At 36.5% G+C, this 22,665-nt stretch overlaps 3 protein-coding genes across 6 annotated transcripts; all 3 read right to left on the reverse strand.

The window, feature by feature from the left end:
- Positions 1-1,472: 1,472 nt before the first annotated feature.
- On the reverse strand, positions 1,473-1,835 carry LOC102668696 (uncharacterized). The gene has a single exon (XM_006593035.1). The coding sequence runs from the start codon at positions 1,833-1,835 to the stop codon at positions 1,473-1,475; it is 363 nt and encodes a 120-aa protein (XP_006593098.1).
- A 9,489-nt stretch (positions 1,836-11,324) lies between these two features.
- LOC102663870 (vicilin-like seed storage protein At2g18540) lies at positions 11,325-21,524 on the reverse strand. Of its 4 annotated transcripts, XM_041007735.1 has the most exons (6): positions 20,988-21,518; positions 20,125-20,577; positions 17,473-17,913; positions 16,903-17,264; positions 15,449-16,707; positions 11,325-11,889 (listed from the first exon to the last, which is right to left on the reverse strand). In XM_041007735.1, exons 1-3 carry the CDS (start codon positions 21,090-21,092, stop codon positions 17,614-17,616), a joined length of 858 nt encoding a protein of 285 aa, XP_040863669.1. In that variant the 5' UTR covers positions 21,093-21,518; the 3' UTR covers positions 11,325-11,889; positions 15,449-16,707; positions 16,903-17,264; positions 17,473-17,613. The 4 variants fall into 4 exon arrangements, with proteins under 4 accessions (XP_040863669.1, XP_025980380.1, XP_025980381.2 ...); XM_026124595.2 differs by lacking the exon at positions 11,325-11,889 and having other exon boundaries at positions 15,339-16,707; positions 20,988-21,524; XM_026124596.2 differs by lacking the exons at positions 11,325-11,889; positions 20,125-20,577; positions 20,988-21,518 and adding an exon at positions 18,308-18,898 and having other exon boundaries at positions 15,339-16,707.
- Positions 14,867-17,097, reverse strand: LOC102668834 (seed biotin-containing protein SBP65). The gene is made up of 4 exons (XM_006593036.1): positions 16,903-17,097; positions 15,937-16,638; positions 15,573-15,819; positions 14,867-14,892 (listed from the first exon to the last, which is right to left on the reverse strand). The coding sequence occupies exons 1-4, from the start codon at positions 17,095-17,097 to the stop codon at positions 14,867-14,869; spliced, it is 1,170 nt and encodes a 389-aa protein (XP_006593099.1).
- Positions 21,525-22,665: the final 1,141 nt, after the last annotated feature.

Below are 22,665 nucleotides of genomic sequence, written 5' to 3' on the forward strand. Positions count from 1 at the left end.
GGGAGACGACCTAGGATCACTTCCTAGATGCTCCATTTTTAATGTTTATTTGATTCGGGTACGACCTCGATCAGCAGCATGTTGGGCTTAGCCTAAATCTATAGTTTTCAAAACAGAAGAGGGTCTGAGCTTAGCGCATCATGGCGCTTAGCTCAGCCTCACCAGAATGACCCTTAGGCTTAGTGCACAGGGCGCGCTTAGCCTAACTACAAAAGCTCAAAAATAGTGAGAGAGTTAAGCTTAGCGCAGCAGAGCGCGCTTAGCTCAACCTCATTGACACACAACAGGGGCTTAGCGCAGTAGCTGGGCTTAGCCTTATTCAAAGGACTGAGAAACAGAAACATATTGGCGCTTAGCCAGACAGGTCAGGCTTAGCACTGAGACAAAATTTTAAAAATCAGAAGTGTCTAAACATTGATGACGTTTAGCGTCTTCCTCATTCATGTTTCATCAGAAGTGACGAACGCACTTAGCGCGACATGGTCGGCTTAGTGCGTTCTTCTGGAAATAGAAATTTTTTTCAGATGCGATGAACAGGCTAAGCACCACCCAAGTGCCTCAGCCTTTGGTTTTTAAAAATTGAAATTTGTATGGCGCGCTAAGCGCGCCAATGAGACTTTTGGGTTCTGAGTAACCCTGTGCTTAGCCTAACCTAGCCCTAAACCCAACTTGAGGTTTCAAATTACAATGAGCATCTGGGGCTTAGCGCAGCAGGTGGCGCTTAGCGCTTTCTGCAACACAAAATTTTCTTCTGCAATATGCGCTTAGCCTAAGATGTGAGGCTTAGCGTGCAATCAAGCTTCAAATTCTAGTGAGTAGTTCAGGCTTAACGCAACAAGGCGTGCTAAGCGCACTTCCAAGCATTTCAAAAACAGTAAGAGATTGGCGCTTAGCGCATCCTGCGGCTAAGCCCAACTATGAAAGCTCAATTCCAGAATGGATCTGAGGCTTAGCTCAGGACAGCGCACTTAACGCTCCTAAAATAAAATTTTCCAGAGGAGAAGTGGCGCTTAGTGCATCATCCCCACTAAGCCCATTGCTTGAAGTTCAATTCCAGTGAAGATGTTGGGCTTAGTGTGGTGATGTGCACTCAGTTGAACTATTCAGCCAACTGATGAAGGGTCAAAGCGCTTAGCGCGAGCAAGCTCAGGCTTAGCACGTGAAGATAGGGCGCTTAGCGTAAGGGTTGCGCTTAAAAGATGGACAACTGAAATTTTTTTTCTTAAATCTTTTCTATCCATCTCTTCACCAAAGCTTGAAACCCTTTTCTCAATAGTAAACAAGCTAAAAAATCATTCACAATCACAAGCAATTATCCTAAACTAAATGCAAGAAAGACAAAATTAAAAATGACTAGGTTGCCTCCCAGCAAACGCTCGTTTAATGTCATTAGCTTGACGCTTCTTCCTGTTATCCTGGTTTGAAGTGTAGAATAGTGTTCAATCTTTCAATAGCTACACCATGATATTGCTTCAACCATGTTCGTTCACTACCCATGTCCTGTCAGGATCTTTAGATTGAGGATCACACAGCTCCACTGCTCCATATGGTCGTACTTTCTTGATGGTAAATGGTCCAGACCATTTTGATTTAAGCTTTCCAGGAAACAATTTAAGTCTTGAGTTGAAAAGCAACACCTGTTGTCTTGGATGAAAGTCCTTCTTGAGCAGCTTTTTATCATGATACTTTTTGGCCCTTTCTTTATACAGCTTTGAAGATTCATAAGCAATTAATCTCATCTCTTCCAACTCCAAAAGTTGCAGGCTCCTTTGTTCTCTGGATGCGGTTTCATGAAAGTTCAAAAATTTCAAGGCCCAATATGCTTTATATTCCATTTCCACTGGTAAATGACAAGACTTTCCATACACCATCTAAAATGGAGACAAACCTATCGGAGTCTTGAATGTCGTTCTGTATGCCCATAAAGTATCCTCTAATTTGATAAACCAGTCCTTTCTAGTAGAAGCTACAGTTTTCTCCAAAATCTTTTTCAATTCTCTGTTCGATACTTCTGCTTACCCATTGGTCTGGTGGTGATAAGGCGATGCTACTTTGTGTGTCACATTATATTTCTTCAACACCTTCTATAATTGATTATTGCAGAAGTGTGTGCCTCCATCGCTAATCAGAATTCTGGGCACCCCAAATCTTGAGAAAATATTCTTCTTCAAAAAATTTACCACAGTCTTAGCATCATTATGCGGGGTAGCCACTGCTTCAACCCATTTAGAGACATAGTCAACAACCACTAGTATATATTCATTGCCAAAAGACAAAGAGAAGAGACCTACAAAATCAATCCCCCAACAATCGAATACCTCAACCTCCATAATATTTTGTAGAGGCATTTCATATCTTCTTGATATACCCCCCATCCTCTGACAATGATCACAATGTAGCACATGTGGTGAGCATCTTTAAAAAGTGTGGGCCAAAAGAATCCAGATTGCAAAACCTTGGCTGCCACATGGAGAGTTGTGACAATGTCATAATATGCTCTTGGCCTCTTCTTGTGTCACACATCTTTGTAGGAGGTTGTCAGCTCCTATCTTGAACAAGTATGGATCATCCCAGATATAAAATCGAGCATCATGTAGGAATTTCTTCCTCTGCTGCCAAGTTAAGTCCTTTGGGATGATTCCTGCAGCTTTGAAGTTGGCCATATCGGCAAACCAAGGTCTCTCACTCACCAAGAATAATGATTCATCAGGGAATTCATCTCTAACTTCAGCTTCTTTCGATGTGACTTCTTTATTCACCAATCTAGAAAAATGGTCAGCTACAACGTTTTCCGATCCCTTTTTATCCCGAACTACCAAATCAAATTCTTGCAGCAGCAAGATCCATCTTATCAATCTGGGTTTGGAATCAGCCTTGTTGATCAAATATTTAATAGCTGCATGATCGGTGTAAATGATAACTTTTGAGCCTACCAAATAAGATCTGAACTTTTCAAATGCATAGAGAATTGCCAGTATTTCTTTTTCCGTGGTAGCATAGTTCACCTGCGTGGAAGCAAAACTTCCAAGCTTATTTTGATGATGCCAAAGACTCAAGTCAATAATCAAGATTCAAGCAAGTTTCAAGAATCAAAGAGTCATTCAATCAAGAATCAAGATTCAAGTGAAGATTCAAGAGAAGACTCAAGATATGCAAGGACTTCAAGAAAAGCATCAAGATAAGTATAAAAATATTTTTTCAAAAGAAAAGATTGAATAGCACAATTTGTCCAAAAGAATTTTTCAAAGAAAAATCTTTTACCAGAGTTTTTACTTTCTGGTAATTGATTACCATAAGGCAGTAATCGATTACCAGAAGCCCAAACAATTTTATAAATATTTTACAAAGTAGTAATCGATTACCATAGGCATGTAATCGATTACTAATATTTTTTAACGTTGGATTTCAAATTTCAAGAGTCACAACTTGTGATAAAACATTTTTAACTTGTGTAATCGATTACACAACATTTGTAATTGATTACCAGTGTTTCTAAATGTTGGTTTTTCAAATCTAAACATGAAGAGTCACAACTATTGATGTGTAATCGATTACACTATAATTGTTATCGATTACCAGTGACTGATTTTTAAAAATAAATTGCCAAAAGTCATAATTTTTAAAATGACTAGTTTCTGAAGATTTTGACAAGAGCACAACTTTTAAAGTGACTAGTTTTGAAGAAATTGCCAAGAGTCACAACTTTTAACTTGGTTTTTCAAGAGCCATCAAATGGCTATAAATACGTGACCATGCCACAAATTTTACATAACGATTTTGCTAATTCATTCTCAACATCTTTCTAATAGTTTTTGTTCAATACTTTCTTTGCCAATAAAAGTTCATTGGGCAAAAACTTGTGCTATTCTATTTTCCTCTCCTCCTCCATTCTTAAAAAAAGCTTTTCAAGAAACCTACTCTTGGTAACTGTTTTTCAAGAAAAGGTCTTCTTGGCTAAACACTGGACTTAAAAGACTAACCGCTTTTGGGTTCATTGCAAGAAGCGGATTTGCTTCTTGGTTGATCACTGGATCCAAAAGACTAACCGCTTTTGGTTTAGTGGGTACAACTTCTTGGTTGTAATTACTGAACACAAAGGAGGGGATTCCTTTGTGGTTCATGTAGAAGCAAATGTCTTTGATGTTTTGATGATGATCGTGATGATTTGATGCAAATGCGCTTCTCAAGTTTAATTCAAGACAATGATTCAAGAATACAAGATACAACATCAAGAAGATCACTAGTATTTTAGGAAGGGAATTCCTAATTGAAATAACAAAAGGTTTGGCCAAGAAATTTAAGTTAAAAAGTCTTTTTCAAGAGATTTACTCTCTGGTATTCGATTACCAAAGGATGTAATCGATTACCAGTGGCAAAAAATGGTTTACAACAGCTATTAAAATTTGAATTCAAATTTTAGACTGTGTAATCAATTACACAATATTGGTAATCGATTACCAGCAGTTAATAAACGTTTTAATTCAAATTTTAAAACCTGTAATCGATTACACAAATTCTGTAATCGATTACCAGAGGAGATTTTCAGAAAATTATTTCTAAGAGTCACATATTTTCAAATGGTTTTTACATGGCCACCAAAGGTCTATTTATATGTGACCTGGAACACGAATTTGCTCAGAGTTTTTCATAACAAAAAGTCTTATTCTCTCAAAGAGCAAAAACATTTTATCCTCTTAAGAATTCCTTGGCCAATTACTTGCAATTCAATAAGGAATTAATTGAGTGCTCAGATTGTACAATCTATCTCTTTCAAGAGAGATTTATTCTTCTCTTCTTTCTAAATTCTCAAAGGGGATTGAGAGACCGAGGGTCTCTTGTTGTAAAGAAATCTGAACACAAAGGAAGGATTGTCCTTGTGTGTTCAGAACTTGTAAAAGGATTTTACAAGATAGTGAAACTCTCAAGTGGGTTGCTTGGGGACTGGACGTAGGCACAAGGGTGTGGCCGAACCAGTATAAATCTGAGTTTGCACTTTCTCTTCCCTTAAACTCATTTATTTATTATTGCTTTACGTTTATATTTAGATTGTTCTATTTGAATCATTATTTAAGAGTTCATTTTTAAGGGAACTTGTAACTTGCATTGAAATTGAAATAGAATTTTAATTGGGGAAATAGTTTGCAATATCTTAATTCAACCCCCCTTCTTAAGATATCTGAGGCCACTTGTCCAACAGTTCATTGCTTGTAAAGAATTTTACAAGGATAGTAGAAATCTCAAGCGGGTTGCTTGGGGACTAGATGTAGGCACGGGTTGTGGCCGAACCAGGATAAATCTGGTTTTGCATTCTCTTTTCCCTTATCTCTTTTACTTTTTATTGTCTTTACATTTCCGCAAGTTATTTTCCTTCATTCATTATTTCCGTAACTTGTTAACAAAGAAATAATTAAATCTAGGGAATAATTAAGAAAGGGAAATAACGAAATATTAATTCAGCCCCCCCCCCGTTTTTAAAATTTCTGAGGCCACTTGTCCAACAACCTGTGCATCATTTAGAACCTTGTTGGCATAGTATATAGCATGGAAAAATTTTCCTTTCCTTTGTCCAAGCACTGCACCTACGGCATAGTCACTCGCATCACACATCAACTCAAATTATTGTCCCCAATCTGGTGTTGTAATTACAGAAGCAGACACTAATCTGGTTTTCAGATCATTAAATGCTTTCATGCACTCTTCATCAAACACAAAGCAACATCTTTATTCAACAAATTGCTAAGTGGTTTGGCGACTTTTGAGAAATCTTTTATGAATCTCCTGTAGAACCCTGCATGTCCTAAAAAGATTCTCACTCCCTTGACATTCATTGGAGGAGGAAGTTTCTCAATTACATAAATCTTTGCCTTGTCTACCTCTATTCCCTTTACTAAAATTTTATGCCCCAGCACTATTCCTTCTTGAACCATGAAATGGAATTTCTCCCAATTGAGAACTAGATTGGACTCTTCACATCTCTGTAATACTCTTTCAAGATTTGATAAGCACCCATTAAAAGATGGCCCAAAAACAGAGAAATCGTCTGAAAAAATTATGATCATACACCTCTGAAATGTAGCTGGGGCATTGCACAAACCAAAAGGCATGTGCCGATATGCGAATACACCAAAAGGGTAGGTGAAAGCAGTCTTCTCTTTATCTTTGGGATCTACAACAATCTGATTATAGCCAAAATACCCATCCAGAAAACAATAATAGGATTGTCATGCAAGTCTTTCAAGCATCTGGTCCATGAAAGGAAGTGGATAATGGTCCTTCCGAGTGGCATCATTCAGCTTCCGATAGTCAATGCACATTCTCCACCTAGTGACAGTCCTTGTGGATATTAACTCATCTTTATCATTTTTAATGACTGTCATACCTCCTTTCTTGGGGACAATCTGCACAGGGCTAACCCATGCACTATCTAAAACGAGGTAAATAAGGCCTGCTTCCAACAACTTAAGCACCTCCTTACGCACCTCCTCTTTCATGATTGGGTTTAGTCTTCTTTGAGGTTGTCTCACTGGTTTATAATCAACTTCCATATTGATTTTATGAATGCAATAAGATGGACTAATTCCTTCCAAGTAAAATATGTGCCATCCAATTGCAGCTTTGTGTCTCTTCAAAATTTGCACCAGCTGATCTTCTTCTGTTTTCTTCAACGAGCTGCTAATAATCACTGGTTTAGAGTCATTGTCTTCCAAGAATACGTACTTCAAATGTGCAGGCAAGGTCTTCAATTCTAATTTTGGTTTTTCTATTGGCCCACCATTCTTTAATTCTTCAAATGCAGTATGTCCCTTAGAATTTTCTTCTGCACCATCCAACTCTTTAATACAAGTCTGCACTTCATGTTCCTCCTCTTTAGTCAGGCATTCTACATGATTAAGCAATGCTTTTTCCAAAGGAGAGTGCATTACCATGCTGGTAGTAGCTAATTCTATTTCCTATTCTACCTTGTCCAGATCAAAGCAAGCTTTCTTATCATTTGGATGCTTCATTGCTTCAAATAAGTCGAATGAGACTTTCTGATCCTCCACACCCAATTCTATCTTGCCTTTCCCCATATCTACCATACAGTTGGCCGTGGACATGAAATGACATCCCAAAATTATGGGAATGTCAGGATCCTCCTCTATATCCATAACCACAAAATCTGCATGGAATACAAGCTGCTTCACCTGAATCAACACATCCTCAATCACTCCATATGGCCTTGTGATGGAGCAATCAACTAACTGGAGGGTCATGTGTGTGGGCATTATCTCTATCTCTCCAAGTCTCTGACACATAGAAAGAGGCATTAAATTGATACTAGCTCCCAAATCTATTAGAGCTTTGCCCACAACAACCTCGCCGATAGAACATGGTATCGTGACACTTTAAGGATCCTTATGCTTGAGTGGAAGGATGCGTTGAATGACCGCGCTACAGTTTCCCTCCATAACAATTGTGTCACTATGAATGTACCGGTTCTTCTTGGTTAGCATATCTTTCAAGAACTTGGCATAGAGGGGAATTTGCTAGAGAGTTTCTCCAAAAGGAAAAGTAATTTCCAATTTCCTAAAAATGTCAAGAAATCTGGCCAAATGTCTCTCTTTGTCTTTTCGGGAGGGTACCAAGGGATAAGGTACCTCCTTGCCTTCAGTAGGAGTAGCCTTTTTCTTCTTTTATCTAGTGGCCTCACTCTTGCCCTTCTTCTTCTCCTCAACAACCTTTTATTTATCTTTTTCATTTTTCAATTTTTTTCCTTTTCTTCTTCTTTTTCTTTTATTTCTGTTTTTTTTTTGTTCTTCCTTTTTCTTTATTCTTTTTTGGCAATCTATTATTGGTGTCTATTCTTCTTTATCATCTTCCGCTTCCTCAACAATTTCTTCAAGTTCAACAAAAGTATCAACTGGTTCTAGTGCTAGCTGAGCAGCCAGTTGTTGTTTAAATCCCTCTACCTTTTGATCAGCTCTTCCTTCCTCAACTTGTATTGTCATTCTGCTTCTAGTCATCATAGCCTTACACTCTTCCTTGGGATTTTTCTCCGTATTTGCTGTAAAACTGCTTGATGGTCTATCTGCTAATTACTTCGCAAGCTGGCCCATCTGGACCTCCAAATTCTTAATGGCGGACTCCGTGCTCTTCTGATTAGACATTGAAACTTGCATGAATTGAGCTAGAGTCTCTTCCAGCTTTGTGGTTCGGTCATAAAGACTAGGTGTCTGTTGTTGTGGCCTTGTAGATGAACTACCCTGGTCTCTGTTGAATTGGTTACCAGGATGATTTTGCCATTGTCTCTGCTGTTGATACTGCTGGCGATTATGGAATCCGAAAAATCCATCTGCATTAAAATTGCCTCTAGGATGATTCCCCATATAATTGACTTCTTGAGCAAATTGTTCTTCATTAGGGATACAACATCTAGATTCATGAGCTCCACCATAAATTGTACATCCTGCAACCTGCAAAATAGAAGAATGTGAAGTTTGTGCAGAATGAAGCTGAGTTGGCAACTTACTGAGTGTTTCTATTAATGCCTCCAGTTGCTTATATAGCAACTTGTTATATGCCAACAAAGCATCTTGTGATGTGAGCTCCAATAAACTCTTCTTAGTTGGTATATGGGCTCTATCTCTAAAAATGACAATGTCACTAGCAGCCATGTTTTCAATTAAGTCCATTTCTTCCTCAGGGGTCTTCATCTTGATCTTACCCCAATTGAAGCATCCCAGAGCTGCTTAGATTGTGGTCTTAACCCATCTATAAAGATATTGAGTTGTATTGGTTCTGAAAAATCATGAGTGGGAGTCTTCCGCAATAAACCTTTGAATCTTTCAAGTGCCTCACTCAACGATTCATCTGGAAACTGGTGGAAGGAACAGATGGCAGCTTTACCTTCTGCAGTCTTTGATTCAAGGAAATATTTCTTTAAGAACTTTTCTACAACTTCATCCCATGACTTCAGTTTGTTTCCCTTAAAGGAATGAAGCCATCTCTTGGCTTCTCCAGATAATGAAAATGAAAACAAACTCAATCTGATCGCATCTGCAGGTGCACCTGCCAGCCTAATGGTATTGCATATCTCTATGTAAGTGGCCAGATGAGCATATGGGTCCTCATTTGGGAGACCATGAAAAAGATTGTTTTGAATCAGCTATATCAAAGAGGAAGGATAAGTAATTGATTGAGCTTGAACCTTTGGTTGTGCGATACTGGTAAAGAATTGTGGCACAATCGAACTTGAATAATTATCTAGGGTTACTCTTCTTGGCTCTTCAGCCATGATCGGTTCTTCAACAATTTCACTATGAGAATGCCCTGCAATAGGAAAACTAGAAGATGCCTCGGAAGATCAAGGTTCTTATTGATGCAATCCTCCCTAGGAAGGGACCAATCACTAGAACCATGAGCAAGAGGCTCCAAGAAGATTGGGCTAGAGCTGCTGAAGAAGGCCCTAGGGTTCTCATGAACCTTAGGGTAGATTTCTGAGCCCATGGGCCAAGGTTGGGTCCAATTATCTTTGTACATATTAGACTAGGATGTCATTATATTTGGTCCTTGTATATAGGGCTCCATATTGTAGGTAGGGTACCCTAGAAATATAGGATTTTTCAGCCCTTGTATTTTTGGGCACCTAGACTAGTTTTTGTATTAGGGGTAGTTTTGTAATTTCACATGCACTAAGTGGATATTTGATGTGTGTGGTTGGAAATAAATTTAATTGAATTGGTAGAAGCCCAATCCAATTAAATTTTAGAGGGGGAGGTGAGCATTTGCTTACTACACCCCATTGCCACATCATATAGTCACACTTTGTGCATGTCCTTCATGCTTTTCATGCCTCATGACACCTAAGCACACTTAGTGGAGAATCTTGTAATTGATCTTGGATTAGTGGGCTGAACCATAACTAAAATTCACTAATCATAATTACTGAAATTTTGGCTCCAAAGTTTGGCTCCACAAATTCAATTTCAAATTCAAGTGAAATTTGAATTTCCCTCCAATTTTGTGTGACACTTAGGTTATAAATAGAGGTCATGTGTGTGTATTTTTTTTCAACTTTGATCATTTGAATATTAACTTCAGATTTCAGAGCTCCTTTTGAGCACAAAATTTCGTGCTCTTCTCTCCCTCTCCCTTCATTCATCTCCTTCTTCCTCCAAGCTCTTATCCATGGCCTCCTATGGTGGTGAGCTTTTTCTAGACTCATCTTCTCCTTGAAGTGGCGTCTCCTCTCTCTCTTCCTTCTCCATTCCGCTGCCATTTATCTTCCAAGAAGCAAAGGAATCCATTGATGAAGAAGATCCTAGGCCTACAAGCTCCAATGGAGCTTGCATCACTTATTCTGGAGTTGTAGCTGCTTCCAAGTTCTGCAAAAATTTTCTGATTCACTCTGCGTTACACCTCCTACAAGTGGCGTTAATCTCCAAATCAATGGGGATCAAATCACCTACAGTAGATCTTCTTTGCATACAAGAAAGTAGAGCAGCAATTATCCAGTTCAAAAGAACAATGAATGCACAGTAACAAAAATATAAACAAAAAGAATCAATGAATCAAATAGAAAATTATAAAACAATGCCGGAAAACTGAACTAAACTCTTCTAATGAATCTAGATTCCTCGACAACGGCGCCACAAATACTTTGTTGGATTTCCCCTGCAGTTACTTTTTGTCCAATTTTTCTTTATACAAATATGTTCAAGGGAAATCTGATTCATCGGATAGTGCACCGGATCATCAAGTATTTAAAATTAAAATGGATGAATCTGAGTATCAAACTCAAGGAACCAGTATTAGACAGAGTTATATTCAGAAATAAGGCATTGTTGAAACAAACATTGATGGTTGATGATTAAAAACAAAATTTAAACTAAAGTTTATGTTAAACAGTAAAATAACAAGTAATTAAAGTTGACAACAGAAGGTAACAGTGTTGGGTCTTTCTAACAAACAAGCTGATGCATATGAAGATATTTCTCTAATCAATCATGCTTTTGTGTTCTTTTTTGTAGCCTAAAATACTAAACCTCGATCCCTCACAAGTTTAGACTAATTTAACTTAAGCTTTGTCCGCAGATCCCTCTTGTAAGACTAGGCTTAACTTAAACAACATTATCGTAACAACATATTCAGAAAACCAAAACCCCACAATCCATCCTTGGCAATGTAGTTATTCAGTCTTGCTTCCATCAAGTTCTAAGGCAATAATACATTTTCCAATGCTAAAGTCGCCTAACTATACACACAAATGGGTGATCAGACCAAGAGCATGCAGAAATTAAGTATTAAAAGAAGCATTGAACACATAAAACACAATTAATTAGATATTAAAGTAATTACATCAACTGTTCCTTAGAAATCCCCAACAAGGATGTTTAGCCAGCCATTACAGAAAAACCCTAACACACATGAGATAGAGAGTACATAATAATTATTCCTTACACAAGAAAAGGGATCCCTCCTCCTCTTCTCAGCACCTTAAAATCACTCTACACCTCACTAATCTCTCTCTAATTGAAAAACCCTAGGCTTCTCTGCACAGCTGCTCCTCTTTTCTACCTCCAGAGCTTCTATCTCGAAATTAGCACTGTGGTGTACTTGCTTTGGAATTCTGTACTACTTGCTAAAAATTTTGTACCCAAATTTTGCACAAGACAGGCTTTAAATAGGCTCTGAATCCGCGACGTTGCGCTTAGCGCCAGTCATGCACTGAGCCTGGCTAAAGAAAACCGTTGTGCTTAGTGAGCGGGTCTCACGCTTAGCACGCGGCCTTGATATTTATATTATGCCAGATTCTTCAAGTTGCACTTGGCGATGGATGCGCGCTGAGCCTAAATGGTGAACTGAGCACAACTACCACTTTTAGCATTTTAAGACTTAGCCTAATTTAACCTGAAATTGAACAGATTTCATCATTAAATCCCATGGAAAATATTCTAGAGACAACTATAACAATAAAACAAGATTTATTTACAAATCCCTACAAAATAACTATAAATTAGAGAAACTATACAAGTTTTGAAAAATGTTTTCTATACAAAAGTTAGTCGTATTAGACAACTAACATTTATATATTAAGTATAAAAAAAATCACATTTAAAAACATTGGTTGTGATTAATCATATTTAATGTGATAAAATATACCCACAAGAATTTTGTTATGTTTGTATGATTAATTAGGATAAAATATCAGGTTATATTTCTTAATTTACCGACATGAATTGAGAAAAAAAAGCATAATTTGATAGTTTTATCATAAGTATGAATCTAATTGAGTAGGACTTTGGCCCACAGGAAAGTTGTATGTCATTAGGTTCATGAACTAATACATATTTTACATTGGTAAAACATGACAATTTATTGAGTCTCAAATTATGAATAATGAGGATGTATTCTTGAACTTTACAGTTAATCAATCTGCAAACATTTTTTATATTAAGTGTGATATTCCCGAACTGAAAGGGGACAATTATAAGTTTTGTAGGTAGAGAATTCTCCTTCATTTAGGTTGGATGGATATTGATTATGCTATTAGGAAAGACAAGCCACGAGCATTACTGAAACTAGCACTCCAGACGTTGTTGATCTTTATGAAAAAGTGAGAGAGATCTAATCGTTTGTCCGTAATGTTCATAAAGACTAATATATCTGCTAGTTTTTGTAGTTCCATCGATCAGCATGAAAAGGTCAAGGATCTTTTAAAGGCCATTGATGATCAATTTATTACATCTAATAAGGCTCTTGCCAGCACCCTTATAATGCAGTTCTCATCCTTAAAGCTCTAAGGGAAAAGGGGTGTACATGATCACATCATGCACATGAGGGATATAGTGGCTCAACTAAAAGCCTTGGAGGTTACCATGCCTGATTCTTTCCTAGTACAGTATATTTTGTGTACTCTGCCCTTGCAATGTGCTCCCTTCAAAATCTCTTATAACACACATAAAGATAAATGGTCAATTATTGAGTTAATGACCATGTGTGTTCAAGAAGAGGAAAGGTTAATTATGGAAGAGGGCGAAAGGGTGAACTTAACTGTTCATGGAAAGAAGAAAGGGGATCAACCCAAAAACAAGGGCAAGATTCCTGCTCAACCAGTCATAAAGAAAAAGTCCAAGTGTTTCTTTTGCAAGAAGAAAGGGCACATGAAGAAACACTACTTAAAGATTAAGAGCTGGATGGACAAGAAAGGTAATCCATTTGCTTTTGTTTGTTATGGATCTAATATGGTTAGTATTAATCATAACACATGGTGGATTGATTCTGGTTCCACAATTCATGTTTCAAATACCTTGCAGGGTATGGAAAACCTAAGGAGGTCAGTGGGAAATGAGCAGCACATCTATTCAGGAGGCAAGATGAGCTCACATGTGGAGTCCATTGGGACGTGCAATTTAGTTTTAAGCAACGGTTTCATTTTACGTATAGAAAAGACGTTTTATGTACCAAGTTTTTCTAAGAATTTGATTTCTCTATCGAGACTTGCGCCATTGGGTTTTTCTTTTAATTTTTTGGATTTTGGTTTTACTTTAATTAATAAATCTAGAACTATTGGTTCTGGTGCATTACTCGATGGTCTTTACTATATTGAATTGCAAAATGATGTTGCTTATAATTTTATGCATGTTACCGCCAGGGTTAAACGATGTGTTGTGAATGAGGAATCCCTTATGTTGTGACACCGTAGATTAGGACACATCTCTATCGAGATAATTAAGAGATTGATAAATGAAGGAGTACTTAGTACTTTGGATTTTGCTGATTTCGAGACTTGTGTGGATTGCATTAAGGGTAAGCAAACTAACAAGTCTAAAAAGGATGCAAAGAAGAGCTTAAACCTATTAGAAATCATACATACAGATATTTGTTGTCCATATATGGATGCAAGTAGTCCAAAGTACTTTATCACCTTTATAGACGATTATTCACGATACATGTATCTCTACTTACTTCATACTAAGGATGAAGCTTTGGATGCCTTTAAAAATTTTAAGGCTGAAGTCAAGAAATAATGTGGAAAGCAAATTAAGATCGTGAGATTTGATCGATGTGGAGAGTACTATGGTAGATACATGGAGAATGGACAAGCACCGGGTCTGTTTGCAAAGTTTCTTCACGAACATGGGATAGTTGCCCAGTACACTATGCCTGGTTCTCCGGATCAGAATGGTGTGACAGAAAGAAGAAACCAAACTCTAATGGACATGGTAAGAAGTATGAGAAGTAATAGAAAACTTCCTCAATTCTTGTGGATTGAAGCATTAAAGATGACTATGTATATATTAAACTGAGTTCCAACCAAGGCTGTCTTAAAGATACCTTTTGAGTTATTCAAAGGTTGAAAATCGAGTTTGCAACATATACACATTTGGGGATGTCCATCTGAAGTGAGAATTTATAACCCACAAGAGAAGAAACTAGACCCAAGGACTATTAGCGGATATTTCATTGGATATGCTGAAAAGTCCAAAGGGTATAGATTCTAGTGTCCATCACATAGCACTAGGATTGTGGAATCAAGAAACGCAAGATTTCTTGAGAATGACTTGATTAGTGGGAGTGATCAATTTCAAGATATTTCTTTTGAAAAGGATTACTATGAAGCTCAACCCTTTAGCTCAAGTGAGAGATTGATTGTCATTCACACCCCTCAAGTACAAACAGGTGTTAGACAACCAATGATTGAAAATTCACAAATTATTGAAAACAATCATACAGATCAAGTTATTGATGAGGAATATTAAGATAATGTTGAACAACCGATTGAACAACAAGTTCCTCAAGAGAGTGATGAGGTAACATTAAAAAAATCTACTAGAGTCAAAAGGTCTGCAATTCCCAGTGATTATGTGTGTCTGCAAGAATCAAACTACAACATTGGAGTTGCAAATGATCCTGAAACGTTTTCATAGGCCATGAGTTCTAAAGAATCAAACTTGTGGCACAATGCCATGAAAAATGAGATGGATTCTATGGCGTTTAACCAAGTTTGAGACCTCATACAGTTGCCTAGTGGTGTAAAAGCCATTGGATGTAGATGAGTTTTTAAAACCAAGAAAGACTCACAAGACAACATTGAGAGACATAAGGCAAGACTTATTGCCAAAAGGTTCACTCAAAGAGAAAGAATTGATTACACAGAGACCTTTTCTCCTTTATCTAAGAAAGATTCCTTCCGAGTAATTATGTCTTAGTAGCTCAACATATTATATAGTCTTATAATTAAATGAGGCATATATACTTAATTGAGAGTTGATAAATTTAAGGATTTTGGTATAATTTTTTTAATTCAATAATTAATTGAGAGGGTTTTGGACATGCTAAAGAAGAGAAGGAAAGAGTTTCTCAATAAAAGTACCAAAACACTTAATTGGCAAGTCTTAAATTTTCAATAATACCATACATTTCTCTACCTACACATACTAGAAGAGCCATTGATAAAAATAACCACCTCATTTTGAGCTTCCCTTTTGGCCTCCAAATCCTTCTTAGCATCCACCTTCTTTTTTGCAGAGTACTCCTTGGCATTCTCCCAGCTATAGCAGCTAAACCTTTAGCAGTATCCACTGACATACCTGCAAGTTTAGAAGCCTTTTGGCCTGCATACTCAGCTACTCCCATAACAGCATTGGTTGCAACCTTGGTTCCCTCCATAGTTATCTCAGTAGAATACTGTGCACCACTCCACCCTGTGGACAAAGCCTTGTCCCTCAAATATGTAGCCACTTTTGCAGCACTCTTTCCAGTTTCCATAGTAGCATCTTTGGCTTGTGCTACTTTCTTTCCAAGATACTGAGCAGTGGTGCTACCAGCAGCTTTGGCCTTTTCAGAAAGTAGTGTAGTGATGTGATCCACAGAACCAATGGTGTCCTTTGCTCCACCATAACCCTTCTGGCCATTGTCTTGTGTCACATCTTCTTATTTAAGATTGGCCTTTACAGCAAGTGGTGTAGTGATGTGGTCCACAGAACCAATGGTGTCCTTTGCTCCACCATAACCCTTCGGGCCATTGTCTTGTGTCACATCTTCTGATTTAAGATTGGCCTTTACAGCAAGTGGTGTAGTGATGTGGTCCACATAACCAATGGTGTCCTTTGCTCCACCATAACCCTTGTGGCCATTGTCTTGTGTCACATCTTCTGATTTAAGATTGGCCTTTACAACAAGTGGTGTAGTGATGTGGTCCACAGAACCAATGGTGTCTTTTGCTCCACCATAACCCTTCTGGTCATTGTCTTGTGTCACATCTTCTGATTTAAGATTGGCCTTTACAGCAAGTGGTGTAGTGATGTGGTCCACAGAACCAATGGTGCCCTTTGCTCCACCATAACCCTTCTGGCCATTGTCTTGTGTCATATCTTCTGATTTAAGATTGGTCTTTACATCAAGTGGTGTAGTAATGTGGTCCACAGTGGTTATGGTGTCCTTGGCTCCACCATAATCTTTCTTTCCATTGTCTTGTGTCTCATTTTCTATTTTAAGATTGCATTGTTGACCCTTTTGTCTTGTGGCATATTTTTCCTTATTTGCCTGCTTGTTTCTCTCTTTGGCAGCTTCACTTGCTGCTTCTTTTGCTCTCTCGTAGCTTTCCTTAGCAGCTTCAATAGCATTGAATGAATTTTGTTGAGCTTCATCTCTGTACTAGGAAATATCTTCCAGATTAGATTGTTCATTTTCTTCTCTTCCTCTTCCTTGTTCCTCACATCCACCCTTGCATAAAACAACAATCACAAAATGGTTGAAATTATAGGTGAAGACACTTTGCATTACAACTTTATTTATCTTATTGACAAGCTCCCTTTTAGCAGGGAAGGGTATATAATACAAAATCTTTCACAAAAGAAAGTAAGAAAGATCCAACTTTAGACTATGAGTTGGCTCAGTTATCATATAAACAATTTTTACCTCTTTGGTTTCAGCTTTTTCTCTTCCTTTAGCTTTCGCTTTCCCTCTTCGACTGCTTGTTTGTTTCTCCTCTTTGTTCCACTCTCTTCGCACTAAATTGTTCTCTTCACCTTTGGTTTCAAACTTAGCCACATGAAAACCCCTACACCTTTCTCTTTCTCTTCTACCTTCTTCAGCCCCTTCATTTGCCTGCATGTTTCTCTCTTTGGCAGCTTCATCATTTGCTATTTGTTTTGCTCTCTCGTTTCTCTCCTTAACTTTCTATTGAGCTTCAGCTCTGTACTTAAATATCTCTTCCAGGCTGGATTGTTTATTTTCTTCGCCTGTTTCTTCCCTTTTTCTTCCTTGTTCCTCACCACCACCTTAGCATACACCAACAATCACAAAAGGTTATAGTTATTGTTGAAGACACCTTCTATTACAACTTTATACTATTTTTAGCATATTACCTTTAAAAATGAAGAAACATTGCATTACAACTTTAAACTATTTTTGACATATTACCTTTAAAAATGAAGGATCAAGAATACTTAGTCATAGATTTTCAGTTAGCATCTAAACAATTTTTACCTTTCTGGTTTCAACTTTTTCTCTTCATTTAGCTTCCATTGGTCTTGCTTTCTCTACCTCCACTTTCCCTCTTGGACAACTTCTTTGTTTTTTCTCTTTGTTCCACTCTCTTCCCACTACCTTTCTTATTCTTCCCTCGAGTTATGCTTTCCCCACTGAAGTTTTCTTCTCTTCAAACTTAGCCACATGATGAACACCCCCACCACTTTCTGCTTCTCTTCTTCCTCCTTCAGCCCCCTCATTTGCCTTCACGTTTCTCTCTTTGGAAGCTTTACTTGTTGTTTTTGTTTTTGCTCTCTCGTATCTCTCCTTAGCACCTTCAATTGCATTCATTGCTTTTTGTTGAGCTTCAGCTTTGTGCTTAGAAATCTCTTCTAGGTTGGATTGTTTGTTTTCTTCTCCTGTTTTTTCTCTTGTTCTTCCTTGTTCCTCATCACAACCCTATAGCATAAACCAACAATGACAAAAAGGTTAAAATTATAGGTGAAGTCACCTTCTATTACAACTTCATATTATTTTTAACATGCTCCATTTAAAAATGAAGGGTTAATATTACAAAAACTCATCTTTTATTTAAAAAAAATTAAGATCCCTTTAAAGAGATTATTGTATATTTAGGGTCACACGTGTCCATGATCATGGGCAATCTCCAAAGAGACATATATAACTGAATTTTTTAATATACCAGAATGAATTAATATAATTCAACTATATCATATGTTAAGATTCAACAACACCTTCTATATGTCATATGCCTTTCACTTTAGAATACTAAGTCATAGAGGCTCACCTTGCATACAAAGAGTATTAGAGGCTAATTTTTATTTAATTTTACCTTCTTGATTTGACCTTTGGTTCCAGCTTTTTCTCTTCCTTTAGCATCCTCTGTAGTTTTCTCCATTGATCCTACTGTAGCATTTTTGGCTTGTGCTGATTTCTCTTCAACATACTGAGCAGTGGTGCTAGCAGTAACTTTGGTCTTTCCAGCAAGTGGTGTAGTAATGTGGTCCACACTACGAATGGTGTCCTTAATTTGCTCCACCATAACCCTTCTTCTGGCCATTGTCTTGTGTCCCATTTTCTGTTTTAAGTTTGCCTTGTTGACCCTTCTCTCTTGTGACATCTTTTCCCTTTGTTGTCTGCTTGTTTCTCTCTTTGGCAACTTCATTTGCTGCATTGTCTTGTGTCCCATTTTCTGTTTTAAGTTTGCCTTGTTGACCCTTCTCTCTTGTGACATCTTTTCCCTTTGTTGTCTGCTTGTTTCTCTCTTTGGCAACTTCATTTGCTGCTTTTTTTGCTCTCTCATTTCTCTCCTTAACCTTCTCTTGAGCTTCAGCTCTGCACTTAAAAATCTCTTCTAGGCTGGATTGTTTATTTTCTTCTCATGTTTCTTCTCTTCTTCTTCTTCCTTGTTCCTCACCACCACCCTAGCATAAACCAACAATCACAAAACCTTAAAATTATATTTCTAAAACTTTATATTATTTTTCAACATGCTCCCTTTTTATTAAAATTTAAAAAAGGAGTGAGAAAGATCCTTTTAAAGAGATTATTGTGTGTTTAGGGTCACACGTGCATGATCAGGGTCACACGTGCATGATCATGGTCAATTTCCAAATAAGACAACTGAATTTCTAAATATAGTAAAAAGAACAAATAAAATTTAACTATTTATTATGTTTAGATTAGTTGATGTCAAACCATGAATACTTAACACTATATATTTTCATTCACTTTAGAATACTAAGTCTACTAAGTATGCATACTAAGAATATTCAGGGATTTTTGTTTTCATTTTCTAAAAATTATTTTTATTTTTAAAAGATTAGAATTCTAAAAATATGTTTGGTTTGACTTTTTATTTTCTATTTTCAAGAAATAAAAATACTGAAAATGCGTTTTCAAAAAAATGTATTTTTAGATTTGATTAAAATTACATTCCTTGTCGCCGTGTTTTCATTTTATCCAAAATGACATTCTTGATTTCAACTGAAAATAAGAAAACGAGATTTTATTATTTTCAATTTTTGGTTCGTTTGAGAAAATATTTTCATTGAAAATATTTTCAAAAATTCAACCAAACGCATTTTTATCACCATTTTCTATTTCCAATGAAAATGAAAATAAAAAAAGTCAAATCAAACACCCAAGATAACAAAAAATATTAGAGATCATGAATTAAAATATGTTTATAATTTTTAATAAATATTTGAATCCCAACACTCAATAAAAAGAAAATAAAAACAAAAAAATTATCAAAAAAACAAATAAAAAATTTATCGGGAAATAAAAAATTTCTTTCTTTGTTGGCTTCACCTAGCGGGCCTCGAATCCAAATCCTTGACTGACCAAAAAATTGAAAGCTCTAACTAAAAAAGAAGTATCAGGGCTTATTCCTTTTTCAAGGTCTTGTAGCCAGACTGATCCAGTCATCTATATCTCGTTTCGCCCCTTAAATTTTTAAATCAAAAACAAAATTTTTATTTTATTAAAGATTTTTGTTTTATTAAAAACTCAATAAAAAAGAAATAAAAATTTTATCAGAAAACAAAAATAAAATAAAATTTTTTATCGGAAAACAAAAATAAAAAATTTCAGATATTTGTGGAACATCACAAACATGTTTTAGGCTTTTATTTTTTATTTTTTTACCTTCTTGATTTGACCTTTGGTTCCAGCTTGTTCTGTTCTAGCTTCCTCTTCAGTTTTTTCCATTGGTCTTGCTTTCTCTACTTCTACTTCCCATCTTGGTTTGCATCTTTGTTTCTCCTCTTTGTTCCAGTCTCTTCTCACCACCACTCTTGTTCTTCCCTCGAGTTCTGCTTTTCCCACCGAATCCTTCTTCTCTTCACCTTTTGTTTCAAACTTAGCCACACCATGAACATCACCACCACTTTCTCTTCTGCCTTCTTCAGCCCCCTCATTTGCCTGACCATTTCTCTCTTTGGATGCTTCACTTGCTTCTTGTTGTGCTCTCTCGTATCTCTCCTTAGCACCTTCAATTGCTTTCATTGTTTTCTGTTGAGCTTCACTGTACTTAGAGATCTCTTCTAGGTTGGATTGTTTATTTTCTTCTCTTCTTCTTCCTTGTTCCTCACCACCACCCTAGCATAAACCATGAATCACAAAAGGTTAAAATTATTGGTAAAGACACTTTGTATTACTACAACTTCATATTACATTTCAACATGCTCCATTTAAGCATGAAGGGTTAATAATACAAAAACTCACCTTTTAGAAAGATCCCTTTAGAGAGAGATTATTGTATGTTTAGGATCACACGTGTGCATGATCATGGACAATCTCCAAATGTGACATAACTGAATTTTTTAATTTAGTAAAAAGAATTAATAAAATTTAACTATATATTTAAGATTAGCCTGTGTCAAACCATGTATAAATATGTGATGACGTTAGACAATATAATAATTTTTCTTTCACTTTATAATACTAACTTATAGAGAGGCTCAGTTGGCATACAAAGAATATTAGAAGCTATTGTTTTTTTATTTTACCTTCATGATTTGGCCTTTGGTTTCAGTTTGTTCTCTTCCTTTAGCTTCCTCTCTAGTTCTCTCCATTGATCTTGCTTTCTGTGCCTCTACATTCCCTCTTGGCATGCTTCTTTGTTTCTCCTCTTTGTTGCACTCTCTTTCCACCACCACTCTTGTTATTCCCTCGAGTTCAGCCTCTTCCCCTAAACGCTTCTTCTCTTCACCTTTTGTTTCAAACTTCCTCACATGCTGAACACCACCACCACTTTCTCTCCCTCTTCTTCTTTCTTCAACCTCTTTGTCTTTAACTATATTCCCAGACCTGGCTCTATCAGAAGCCAACTCTCTCTTTCTCCTTCTTCTCACTCTCTATCTCTACCCTCCCCTTATCAGCAATGGATCAGCAATGGACTCCTTTCTGTGTGTCTCAACGTGAACCTCTCTCTCTATCACCCTATTGCTGTTCCCTCTGCGATGCATTTGCTCAGAAGCCATTGTGTTAATTGTTCTCTCTCTAGTAATCAAAGACACTGTTTTGTTTTGTGCGGTTTTGGTTTCTGTTGTTGTGTTGAGTGTGGTGCTTTAAAAGAAGGGTTGTGTCGGTTTGAAGAGTTGGTGTTGGATGAGGTTTGCATGGGGAAGGGACAAGTGGTGCATTGCCTTGTGGCCATTACAACGTGTGACAGTGTTGGCTTAGCATGCACATGAATCGTGTGTTATTGTTATCCAAGGTTTGTTGTGATGCTTTAGGTTTGAGACACGTTGCAGCTTAGGGGAATGCCTCATATTAGTACAGATATTTTTTTTTTCTATACAGGTACAGATTTTTTTTATACAAAATATATAAACAAGAATATTCTAAATCAGTATCTCTAACTTTATTCATGGTGTGATCAATATTTTAGATCAGTAGTACTCTGTAAAATATATATCACCTCCCTTGTTTCTTTTAGGACAAGCAGTTCATATTCAGGAAACACGTGTTGATTACAGTGTTGTTTCCTTCTAATTTTGTCAATTCTAATAATTGTTGAATATATATAATTTAATGTGCATCTCTTCATAATTCACATTGTCTTTTATTTTGACAATAGTTTCAATAAATATTATAATTGAGTTTGCATGAGAGATAATAAAAAGCGTTTTCTTGTTTGTTTCTCATTAAAAGAAAGTTAAATGATGAAATTCTTTTAACAGAATTCTATTAATAAGAGTTCAGGAAACCAAATTGATTAGAAAATTTTGAGGTGAAAGCTAAAGGCCGGTTGGATTAAAGGAGAAGTTATTACATGTTCTTAAGGTAACAAGCAGTGATATATAGACACCATGTTATATATCATAAAAACCTAATACTGGTTGACATCATATATAATATTGTCTTTGCTTTTGTTTTTTTTTTCTTTACAAAAACTAATATAGTCTTAGTTTTTTTTTGCATTTTTTACTTAATATAGTCTTAGTTAATCTCTGTATATGTATGACATCAAAATTGATTAGAATGATAGACTAATGATAATTCTGAACCATATAATAAATTTTGGAAAATGCATAATATTGTCTTCATAAAGATGTAATAAATTTTTCTCAATTAAAATATTTTGGCATGCAGAAATTGCATCTGGCTGTGCCATTGGACTTTTCCTAAGTTGATTATTTGGGCATCAATTGTTTAAAACCCAAATAATGTTGAAGATTTGAT

Source organism: Glycine max, chromosome 12, assembly GCF_000004515.6.
Source record: "Glycine max cultivar Williams 82 chromosome 12, Glycine_max_v4.0, whole genome shotgun sequence".
In the NCBI taxonomy this organism is placed as follows: Eukaryota; Viridiplantae; Streptophyta; class Magnoliopsida; order Fabales; family Fabaceae; genus Glycine; species Glycine max.